The 12,426-nt window shown below is 38.5% G+C and overlaps 1 protein-coding gene across 1 annotated transcript in view; it reads right to left on the bottom strand.

Annotated features, from left to right (window-relative positions):
* prkdc (protein kinase, DNA-activated, catalytic subunit) overlaps positions 1-12,213 on the bottom strand; it is a 110,478-nt gene extending 98,265 nt beyond the window's left edge. Inside the window, exons 1-11 of the mRNA XM_062979346.1 lie at positions 11,984-12,213; positions 9,213-9,289; positions 8,627-8,719; positions 7,241-7,315; positions 6,807-6,915; positions 5,974-6,086; positions 4,710-4,809; positions 3,210-3,265; positions 3,078-3,108; positions 1,733-1,890; positions 1,008-1,154 (exon numbers count right to left, since the gene is read on the bottom strand). Coding sequence (XP_062835416.1) covers positions 1,008-1,154; positions 1,733-1,890; positions 3,078-3,108; positions 3,210-3,265; positions 4,710-4,809; positions 5,974-6,086; positions 6,807-6,915; positions 7,241-7,315; positions 8,627-8,719; positions 9,213-9,289; positions 11,984-12,137 — 1,113 coding nt within the window. The 5' untranslated portion in view covers positions 12,138-12,213. The remainder of the gene's footprint in view (positions 1-1,007; positions 1,155-1,732; positions 1,891-3,077; positions 3,109-3,209; positions 3,266-4,709; positions 4,810-5,973; positions 6,087-6,806; positions 6,916-7,240; positions 7,316-8,626; positions 8,720-9,212; positions 9,290-11,983) is intronic.
* Between the last annotated feature and the right edge of the window lie 213 nt (positions 12,214-12,426).

Raw genomic sequence — 12,426 nt, 5'->3', positions numbered from 1 at the left:
CTTTTTTCTGGGGGGGCGGTGCTGTTCCGCACATGCGCAGAATGCATTATTGCGTTTTTGGGGTTTTTCTGTCATTTCCACATAGTATTTTTATGTTTTTTTGTTGTAAAAACACAGACCAGATGACTATGTTTTTTGTTGCCAAATTTGGTATCATTTGCTCCAGTAGTTTTGTTGTTTAAGTTAAGGGAAAAACGGTCAGAACATTTTTATATATATATAGATTGTTAGCACTTCCGTGTAAGCCAACCTTTCCTTTTTCAATCTACACAAACCTGAATGAGTGGACAACACCATTAACTCTGACATTCACCACATAGACATAATTGCCACTGAGAATGCTACTTTCTATGTTGGCACCACCTCCTTCAGAGTCCAAATTGCTCAATGGTTAACCTATTCAATACCAGATTTAAATTCTAAGATGGAAACCTATATGTAGATAAAGCAGTAAGATAAAGGTTTTCCTCTGACGTTAAGTCCAGTCATGTCTGACTCTGGGGGTTGATGCTCATCTCCATTTCTAAGCCGAAGAGCCAGCGTTGTCCATAGACACCTCCAAGGTCATGTGGCCGGCATGACTGCATGGAGCGCAGTACTCAACAAAAAAAGAGCTTCCCATGAGGATGTGCCCTCTTCACATCTCACAATTACAAGAAAATGCTGACACCTGTAGCTTTAATATGTTAGAGCATACTCCTTTTGATAAACCATCTTGCAGAAATTGTAGAACATGCTGAACTCCGACCCAAGTTGCACCCCAATGCTTAGCATTATACAATTGAATAAATGTCCTCCAAATCATGTTATAAATTATGTGTGGATCTCTGCTCAAGGCCAGTATTGTTTTCTAACACTGACATTTGATTATATTGATCCTCTCAACACCCATATAGTCAAGTCCAACCACTCTGAATCATAAAGCTACAATTGATCTAAACGTTCTATTAAACCAAGCCTCCAATATAAAATAAAATCATCCTAATATTCATCACACTAAAACATACCGCAGCAAATAACCCATATCCACGAATAGCAATGGACAGTTCTTTGTTGCTAACATCCATCTTTCTGATTATTCCATAAAACTGTTCCATGAAGTAGTGAAGTTTGCTCTCGTGCATTTTTACATCATTTGCAACCATCACAGAGATCTGAAAATGTATATGAAATTAGTCATTTTATAATTTAGATAATGCATACAAAATAACCCATTCTAATCTGGCATAAGGATAACTGTCTAGATCTTGAATTTGATACTTTTAGGTTGCCAGGAACTGCTTTCCCCACCTCTCCTCCCCACACCTGTTCCTCTAATCTTCCTTCAACTCAGTGGAATATGTGCACACACAATCTTCCTCCCACTGCAACCAACTACAGAGATATAATCAAGGATAAAGATGGGGGAAAAGTGTAAAAAAAGGAACAAAAACGATGCTCCCTTATTTCTGCCCTTTCACTATATTTTCCCTTCCCCACTATACATCACTATACATACACTATTTTTAATCCTCCACATTTCCTATTGCATTTACACAAGGAGAAACTGGAACAAAGAGGTAGTAAGGTAGGGGAATAAAAAAGGAAGACAAGAGAAATAGATTTCACAAATTTCACTGATTTAAAAGTTAACTGAGGAATGTGAAAAACAAGCCTCCTGTCTTTTGCATAATATTTCACTTTCAAAAACTAAACTGATAAAATTGTGTTTATATGATTGCACTTAAAGTACCTGTTTAAGAAAAGCATCCAAAGCAGAATGAGCAGCTTTCTTCACTTCTACGTTCTGGTGGCCACACCATTTAGACATTACTTCAAACAACGAGACATAGTTTTCCAGAAGGCAAGTGCTGAACTGAACAGAATGTTTACTAAACAACTGTAGACCAGCTACAAAACAAAAGTTTAAATTTAAATCTAATGATTTTTACAAGAACAGAACAAGTTAGCATCCTTTAAATATTTTATGCTACAAGCTTTTTTTTAACCACTAGTTATAATAGTAAATTATTAGCATAATAAAACATCTACCTTTCTAGAATTCATTTTCCTATATTTATAGAATTATGCAAACCAATATTAGAAATATAACATTTAATATAAATTTTGTTATTTTTAACACCATGTTGACCTCCAGACAAAACAGATTACAGGTATAAAGATGCTTTTTTTATTAAAGAAGGAAAGGCAACCAATTTATATAATCTGAAAAGCACATTATATATTTGTATATACCCTGTTTCCCCAAAAATAAGGCAGTGTCTTATATTATTTTTTGTTCCCAAAGGTGTGCTAGGTCTTATTTTCAGGGGATGTCTTATTTTTTCACAAAGAAGAATTCACGTTTATTGTTGGACAAAAAAATGAACATTTTGTACAGAGTTGTCATCACAAGCCAGCATAACCACTTTGAAGTAGATATGAATCTAATCTGTCATAGAAAACAGGTTTCTGAATCCAGTTCATGTTTTGAAGCAGATGATATGGTATCTGCCTAAAAGTGGATGATATGAGTCTAAACTGTCATAGAATCCAGGTTTCTGACTCCAGATGATCTGCTTTGGCCTGGATGGTATGAGTCTACACTGACAAATAATCCAGTCTGAAGCAGACAAGCTGGATCCAGAGACTAGCAGGGGAGACGGGGCTGAGGCCTGGCATGAGAAACCCAACCCACGGTGTTCCTCGCCAGGTAGATGTCCTTGCCACTGAGGGGCTCTCATGCCAGGCCTCAGCCCCGTCTCCCCTTCTTCACACAGCACCTACCAAGGAAGGTGGAGGAGGGTGCTGCTGCCACCGCCGAGGAAGGCAAAGGAGGAGGGTAAGGCGGGTGCCTTTCCTTTCTCTTTCGCACTGCAGGCACTGGCGGCAGTGGCTTCCTCCTCCTAGGTCTTACTTTCGGGGGATGGCTTATTTTCGGGGAAACACAGTATCTGATAAAATTCCTATGGTTTATTTGTGTTGAATGAGTATGATCCGTTGACTCATTCATTTTTTATATTTATCCAATAGAAAACATGTATGGTATTATGGAGACTGTTGCAGAGATCATTAGATATAAAATATGAATTTCTTACCGAGTGGTACTGCATATCGCTTTAAGTCAATCTGCAAGGTCAAAAAGCATAACACAAAGTACTTATTCATTAAATCTCTCTAATGCATCTAAAGAAAAAATATTTTCAAGGACAGTGGGTCACTGAGCATACCTGTGGACTTATTGCCTTCACTGCAAAATCAAATATCTCTTTTGAAGTTTTTGGATCTGTGGAAAAAATATCAAACATCTGATTTGGTTCTGGGAATTTAGTGACCAGTCTTCAATATGTGAACATGAAAGCCAGGCCTTCACAGAAATCAATTTAAACATATTATACTGGCATAAATTCAAAATGACCTTTTCTAGAATCAAGGACAAATATCCTCCATATGTCCACATGGATCTTACCGACATCAGAATGGTTTCCTTCTAGATAAAATAAATGATATAGAATCATACAATAGTAGAGTTGGAAGAGACCTCATGGGCCATCCAGTCTAACCCGCTGCCAAGAAGCAGGAAATCGCATTCAAAGCACCCCCGACAGATGGCCATCCAGCCTCTGTTTAAAAGCCTCCAAAGAAGGAGCCTCCACCAGTCCGGGGGAGAGAGTTCCTCTGCCGAACAACCCTCAGAGTGAGGAAGTTGTTCCTGATGTTCAGGTGGAATCTCCTTTCCTGTAGTTTGAAGCCATTGTTCCGCGTCCTAGTCTGCAGGGCAGAAAACAAGCTTGCTCCCTCCTCCTTATGACTTCCCCTCACATATTTATACATGGCAATCATGTCTCCTCTTAGCCTTCTCTTCTGAAGGCTAAACATGCCCAGTTCTTTAAGCCACTCCTCATAGGGCTTGTTCTCCAGACCTTTGATCATTTTAGTTGCCCTCCTCTGGACACATTCCAGCTTGTCAACATCTCCCTTCAACTGAGGTGCCCAGAATTGGACACAGTATTCCAGGTGTGGCCTGACCAAGGCAGAATAGAGGAGTAGCATGACTTCCCTGGATCTAGACGCTATGCCCCTATTGATGCAGGCCAAAATCCCGTTGGCTTTCTTAGCAGCCGCATCACATTGCTGGCTCATGTTTAACTTGTTGTCCACAAGGACTCCAAGATCTTTTTCACATGTACTGCTGTCTAGCCAGGCGTCCCCCATTCTGTATGTTTGCATTCCATTTTTTCTGCCGAAGTATCTTGCATTTATCCCTGTTGAACTTCATTTTGTTAGTTTCGGCCCATCTCTCTAGTCTGTCAAGATCGTTTTGAATTCTGCTCCTGTCTTCTGGAGTGTTGGGCTATCCCTCCCAGTTTGGTGTCATCTGCAAACTTGATGATCGTGCCTTCTAACCCTTCGTCTAAGTTGTTAATATAGGGCTTGAATAAGGTGAAATGAAATGGGAAAAGAATGTAAAGAATGTTTGAACAGCTTAGAAGGTAGGCCAAGTTGTTAGCACTCATTCCGAAGAGCAATACTTTTGTATCATTAAAACGGAAGAATGGAACAGTATCCAAAAGTCTGGTTCTTGAGATATTAAAATCAACAACTTTCTAAAACTTTGATCCTTGCCTCCACAGAGAATTATTTAGTGCTGACTTTCTAACAATTCCATCACGTTTATAAACCATGCTACTCTTACAATTATCATAATTTTAATAAGAAAAAGACCATGCCTTCATCCATGGATTTAGTAAAGTTATACATGAGTGCAGCCAGCCCTTTCAAACATCCAGCTACTACTGGGAACTTAGGCTCTCTCGTTGCAGATGTCATCTGTAAAAGCAAGAAAGTATTTTATTCTAATAAAATACTGAAAGAAACAAGTATCTTGAGATAGCAACCGAAGCATTAAAACATTTTTGTAATGACTCCAACTACCATAATTCCATAAAAATTGTAGGTTCAATGTATTGTCAAAGGCTGTCACAGCTGGAATCACTCAAGTGTTGTGTGGGTTCCAGGCTGTGTGGCCATGTTCTAGCAACATTTTTTCTGGATGTTTTACCTGCATCTGTGGCTGGCATCCTCAGAGATTCTCTGAAGATACCAGCCACAGATGCAGGCAAAACATCAGGAAAAAATGCTGCTAGAACATGGTCACACAGCCCAGAAACAACACAACACTCCAATCCTAGACTCATTTTTCAATGTGCAACAGATTTTTATAAAATTACCAGATAATCTTGTGGTGTTTCTTTTTAAAAATGAGCCTAATCCACCTCAATGAAACAAATCAGGAGTTGTGGAAAATTGTAAAATTTTGTTGGTTTCAAGTTTGGAGTACCAAATATTGTGCTTATGGAACTACACAGGTAACTACAATGTTAGATCCTCACAGAAAAACTGTTGATAAACTAAAGAATTAATATAGTAAAGTCTAAATATTTTATCAGAAATAATCTTATAAAATACTGTTCAGGAGTATATCTCCTTTCTAACAGTAGCTTTAACTAAAATATTAATTCCTATCTCCTGCCTATTTCTTTATATATTGTAACTGAATTCAAATGGACTGTACTAATCCATGAATCCTAATGCCATAATATGCTTGTTAGCCTTCACGGTGTTACAAGTTCTTCATTATTTTGTGAACAAAAAAAATTCTGGCAATGTTTGCATTCACATTAAATTAAGACTAAGGCCCCATCTAGACTGACCATTTGATGCAGTTTGAAGCTAGCTAGCTTCAACCTATAGCAGTCAAACACCCACAAAAACGTGCAAAAGAAAACAGAAAAGAAAAGCAAGTCCTTAACGTGCCCAGTGCACTGTGATTTGGGTAATCACCATTTGGGCCTCAAACTGATTCCAGGATTTCCTATGTAATCATGTACAAAGTGAAACTACTTCCTTCAATACCAGTTTGAAATTGCACTAAATGGCCAGTGTAGATGGCCCCATATAGGAACAAAGTTTTGCAGATTCCACATACATTACCTGTGTTTTAAGTTCCCCAAGGTAAGCTCGGAATAATTTTTCAGAGTTGTCAAGCATATCGCTAGGTTGTACTTCTCCCAAAATTCCGAGGAGCTCATAAATCCTTTCCAGAACTTAAAAAAACAGCAATTTAGAATTTTTAGATTTAATTTCTTACAGTTCTTGTTAGAATTCATGGGCATCTAAATTTCAGTTAGTATAATTGCTATCTACACTGCCCTCAAACTCACGCAATTTAACATTTTTGTTACTGAGTCGACCTCAAAGAAAGAGAAAGCACATACTGTAATCTTGTAAGGAGAAAACTCTAAACCCTAACTTCATACTTGTTTAAAGTTCAGTAACATTCCCAGTGCTACATTCTAATGTAACAAAGTCTTGGAAAAAACCCATGGAAGTGTACTCTGCCCACACATCAATATATATAGACATCAGGATTGTATAAAAATATCACTTCTTTAGCTGGGCTTCTGCAGAAGCCTTAGGTATGGATGAACAAAGACCATAAAGATCAGTGTTGCAGAAAAGTAAACCTTGGATTCATGAGTGCACAGGCTGATCATTCTTTATCCAAAATGTTTGGGAACAGAAGTATGTTTGTGTTTTGCTTTGAATCCCATATCCAAGAAAACTAATTATATACCATTATGCAAAAGTAAGATACTCTAAAATACAAAAAACAACTTAGGGCATAAGCAGATGCAGCAGCAAAGACTCAATGATTAATCACATTCATGAAAGTGAAACCCTCAAATGTGGGGGACTATATTGTCCTACTGTTTCATTTTACTTATTGGATAAATAAAACTACTAACAGAAGAGTTAAAGATTACCTGTATCAGGTATTTTACTTTTTGTAGCAAGTTCACCATAGAATTTATTAAATATTTCTCCTACTTTCATGTCTTCCATCACAAATGATGATCGTAAATTCTGAAGAAGCTGATAAAGTCATCCAAGATAATAAAGTATCAGAATGAGAATTGCTTAAAGTGCATAATAAGGTCATTAAGAGATATCACACTTCTTTGTTAATTAAATAGTAGTTTTAAAAAGAAGTCAGAGAAACATCTGAATAAAACAAGGAATGCTTCTGGGGATTACTTCCTCCCCCAGTTATTTACTTTGAAACTTTCAGATAAATATGCACCTTAAACACTTCCAAGGAGCTGCATTCAAAAATATTGTCTATGAAACATAATTAACTAAATTCTTCTGGAACAAAAAATGGGAGAATACCATTCAAAGTTTTTAATATAAACCTTACCTTTATCAGTAGCTCTAGGGCTGGGACCCTGCATTTTGCTGCTTTTTCTTTTGTATAAACACTAAAACACATCCGCTAAAATTTGGAACATAAAAACAAAAGTTGAAATGAAATAACTTGAATGGTCATTTATTCCAGTATTCTAAAGCACTGTGCAAAACCAACTACAATGGGCCTTCTGTATACAGGCGCGCAACTGACCACATATCATCATTCCCCATGTTACTAAATGGCGACGATCTGAATGTGGACACACTGATGCATGTATTTCATCACCATTTGATAATACAAGGTGCGGTCATCTGAATTTTTCAATATTTGCACAGGGTTCTGGAAGCAAAACCCACAGACACAAAAGGCCTATTGTAATTGCTCAGGCAAAACATATTAGAATGTTCTGCTTCATTTGAATAGCTTTCAAACAGTTTATATGAAACACTGTCAATACAATCTATATTAGGAATGAGCAACTACGGAAAGCTAGGCCACATTAGCCACCAGGAGATCTGGGTGGGGATTACAACTGCTCCAATAAAAATAAATTATCTCTTGGGCCTAATTTGGTCTACACATCCACAGAATATGGTGGAAATATACCATATACCCTTTCTTTGAAGACACATGATTTGTCCATGTCTGATCTACATGAACAAATAAAGGCTCTGAGTAACAGGACTAAGAAAACACCTCTCAATTGAGTAGTGAGTTGTTACTTAATTAAGCCAGTGCAATCCTGGTTGCACTACTGTAATACTCTACGTATTAGAAGCTGCCTTTGAAAAGTGCTCAGAAACTTCAGTTGGTTCAAAGAGCAACAGCCAGATTGCTAACTGGGGCTGGCTACAGGGAGCAAACAACCTGTTGCAACAGTTCTATTGGCTGACAACATATTTCCAGGCACAATTCAAAGTGCTGGTTTTGACTACAAAGCCCTATACAGCTCTGGTCCAGGTTATCTGAAGGACTGTATCTCATTCTATGAAACTGATAGACATCGATGATCTACTGGTGAGGACCCTCACTCTGACCCATCACCTACTCAAGCCCGTTTGCTGGGAACATGGGAGAGGGCCTATTCAGTGGCTGCTACCAGACTGTGGAACTCCCTCCTACCAAAAGAGTATTGGGAGGGAGTTCCACAATACAACACCAAAGTTGCATTTTTCATATATTTTCTGACTAGATAATACAGACCTGATCTTTCAAAGTTGTGCATCTCACAGGAAATACAGAAGCAATTTTAACTGCCAACATTCAATGGGAAAAATGGTTGCCTCTTTAATGGCTTACTGATTTTAGTATATTTTAACATTATCTGCACCATTTTAATGTGGCTAAAATCCCTGGGATTTGTATAAAATAGTGTAATGGTTTTTCCTTACTGACCTTTATATCTTGTGCATAGGGGTGAATTTTTGGTCCAGTTTTTTCCAGAAAAGCAAGAAGAAATTTTAATGCTTCCTCTCTGCAGTCTCGAAACTGAAAATAAAACATGTTCACATAGTAAACTATGCAATCAGTTTGTAATCAGAGAAATGTGTAATTTGCAAGACACCATCCCTACAAAGTGATTTCGCAGCAGTCACTCACTCAAAAAATATATTACTGGACTGTCAGTAATTATGTTAGTTAATTTGCAACATTCAGCCCAAAAGAAAAGTAGTCCAAGCCTTCTCCAAGTGTGCATCTATTTAATACAACTTGATATTACTTTACCTTCCATAGTTCAATGCTTTGGAATCATGAGAGTTATGGTTTGGTGGAAGCACCATTACATGGCAAAGAAGGCTAAAGACCTTGTAAAACTACAATTCAAACAACTTCCTGGCAGTTAAAGTGGTGTTCAACTTGCATTAATTCTACAGCACACCCTATATACAAAAAAAATGTTTTCTCTGTAATTCTTACTTATCAAGGCAACAAGCCCCCAAAGTAATTACAAGAACACTTGAATCTAAGTTTGTCAACTTACTTCTTCAAAGTTCAGAGATTTATGGATAAATGCAAGTAATCCATCTTCTTTCGAAAATATCAACGAGATCTGTAAAGCTTTGGGGGAAAAACAGAGTTTAAACAGCATACTTGTTCTTTTCAGAAATACACTTCAATATTACAATTGTGTACATGACATGTATAAAACCCTATATTCTATCAATACATGAAGAAAAATAATTAGCCAAAAAAAACCCCTAACTTCTTCTTTCCCACATATGATGAATATAGCCAGCTTTGGTCTAGGAATTTGGAAAATTTCAGACTTCTTAACCCCTTTTTTATTTAACAACATGATAAACATGACTAGAATAGTTCAAGACCAAGGTTTTTGGGAAGATATAGGACTAGCCATTGTTTTGGAATATGGGCAAATGTTAACAAAGTTTGGTACTCTTTTAAAAGATTTTTAGCTTACTTTTATTGGGGTCTATTCATAAAAGTCTTGACTGGCTATATTTTCTAAAGTTTGGATTTATTTGTAAGCATATAACAGCATGATTAGATGACACCTGTCTCAAAGGTGCAACTGGTCACCTTCAGCAAAAAAACAAAACAAATGGTCAATCAAACTAGCTCTTTGAACTCAAGAAAATGACCCTTAGAATTTGTTGATAGCAATGTATTCTTTCCCCTCAAAGGCTCCACATTTATCTAAGTTGAAAACATTATTTAAAAGCAGAAAGGATGCAAAGGTCTTGTGTCTGGCCTGGTTATTTCTCATTCATGGGGTTGACTGGGGGTCAATATGAAGGCAGCTATAAACTAAAACAGCTTGAAAATGTTATCGGACTACAACTCTGAAAAATTTGAACTACGCTTTTCAGAAACCTACTTGAAAAAATTGTGCCAGAAGACCCAGAAATTCCAGAGAGGTGTTCTTTTGGGTCAAAGACCAATTTGAACCATAGCATTGAGCTATGGCAGGTAAAGTGGTATCTGTTGGTAAGCAAGTCATAAGGTTTAAACATGTAGTTTAAACTAAATGCTGTTTTCACTCAAACATCAAAAACACTGACAACATAAAACAGCATTAATTTCACAGTGTAGATCAGTGGTTCTCAACCTTTGGTCCTCTAGGAGTTTTAGACTTCAACTTCCAGAAATCCCAGTCTGCTTCCCACCTGTTAGGAATTGTGGGCATTGAAGTTCAAAACACCTGGAGGACCGAAGTTTGCCCATGCCTGATCTAATGCAGTTTGAAGCCACTTTGACTGCCACGAGAGAAGACTTTACTAGGAATATATACCCTATCCTATCTGATTTCTTGTTGAGCTGCTGCTTTGGGCTTCATGCAAATCTACCATTTACCAAATATACAATCCTGTGCTTTTCTTTTCAATTTCTGACCAAATAACTTAACCATTGTTTCTTCCTATCAAGTATGAGGTCTGCCCAAGGGCCGCTTATGGTCTCTTGGTTTGTTACTCAACATGTCCATTGGTTGTCTTTTGTTCGTGCTATACGTATGCCCTGCCCATCTTCTTTTTGCCTCATAGATTTCATTGACTATGTCACGTACCCTGTTCTTTGACACAGCTCTTTATTGCATATATATGTGTGTGTGTGTGCGTTGGATAGCACAGGGAGAGGTTAACACCCCTGTGGTGCTTGTTTTACTGTCTGTGCCTCTGTTCAGAAGATTCCACCTCACTTTCTGTCCCATTAAGAATTGGATTTTGAAAAAATTAGCTTGTTGTAAAAACAAAGATTGGTCATCAAGCTTCAGTAGAGATACCTTTTCCTCGTGGTAACTCTCTTCCCAATTTCTCTTCCGAAGGGCAGATGAAAATAGCATGCTCCCTTGTCTCTTTTAAGAAGAAACTAAAAACTTTCCTGTTTAAACAGGCATTTGGCGAAGAAAATTAATCAGGAATGACAAGAACATCATATGTGATGGACTGGAGTAACGTGTCTCCATATAATGCCTCATGAACTTGAATGTATACTGTAGTAGTTTTTCTTAATCTGTTTATTCTATTATGCTTATATTACTGTGATGTACTTTGATTGTTGTTTATGTGATTTTAATATGTTGTAAGCTGCTTTGGGTCTTGTGAGGGAGAAAAGCGGGATATAAATAGAAATGTATCATTTCTCTCACTTCTTGTTGTCTTGCTCCTGTTCTTAACTCTGCATCATTTGTTAGTTGGATGTTTGTAACTCAGAGACTGCCTGTACACTGCAATGAACAAATTTTAACAGTTCTCTTCTTGAATTTCAAGAGCTAGTTCAACGATTTCCAGATCCTCCCACATAACCAAAAAGAAGATGGCCACAGAGTCATGCTAGAGGACCTAGAAATTCGTAGAAGTAGAAATGGTTAGCCTGGGGTGCATCTACATCAGTGGTTCCCAATGTTTAGTCCTCCAGGTGTTTTATACTTCAGCTGCTGCTATTCCTAACAGGTGGGAAGCTGGCTGGGATTTCTGAGAGTTGAAGTCTAAAATTCCTAGAGGACCAAAGGTTGGGAACTACTACTAATCTACACTTAAGCAGCTGAGGGAGAAAGGAAAGGATCCGAGGCTGTTAGGAATGGCGGGAGTTAAAGTCCAAAACACCTGGAGGGCCCAAGTTTGCCCATGCCTGGCGTAGATGCACCTCAGGCTAACAATGTTTACTTCAGCAAGCCAGCAAGAATCCCGTTTCCAAATGGAAGGGAGATATTTTCCTGTCAGGAGGCCTAGTTGTCTCAGTACAGCCTTCTAAAAGTTTGCAAAAAGCATATCCCTTCGAGGGGCTGCTATTCACCCAAGACGCCATCTCCGCTGCTGGTGACACACGTCTCCGCCAAGGACCGGACCAAGCTGTGGCCCAGAAGGGAGGCGCTGCTCGGGTCCGGGCTCCGAAGGGCGCTGTGAAGTTGGAGGAGGAAACCCGACAGACCCGACCCGGTCGCCGCCATCGCGGCCCCTTCCTTCCTTAGACTGAATTCAGGAAGCCCTCAGCGAGAGAGAAGAGAGGCGAGGAAGGGGGCGGAACCAACGCAGACCTGTAGGGGAGGAAGCAAGGGGGAGATACCAACTCCCTCCGCGGGGGTGGATACGCGTTGGGTATCCGGGCAACTAAAGAAAAAAGGCGAGTAAAACCATTGGTCCCTGTAGGGGGCGATGTTTCCGCTACAGAAAAAAATCTATTTGTCATTATCGAAGTACCGACGTCAATAGGATCGGCTTCACCTTCTTCCACTGCTA

The sequence above is a fragment of the Anolis carolinensis genome, chromosome 4 (genome assembly GCF_035594765.1).
Source record: "Anolis carolinensis isolate JA03-04 chromosome 4, rAnoCar3.1.pri, whole genome shotgun sequence".
In the NCBI taxonomy this organism is placed as follows: Eukaryota; Metazoa; Chordata; class Lepidosauria; order Squamata; family Dactyloidae; genus Anolis; species Anolis carolinensis.
The sequence above is the reverse complement of the archived record's forward strand: the minus strand, read 5'-3'. Positions and strand labels throughout refer to the sequence as shown.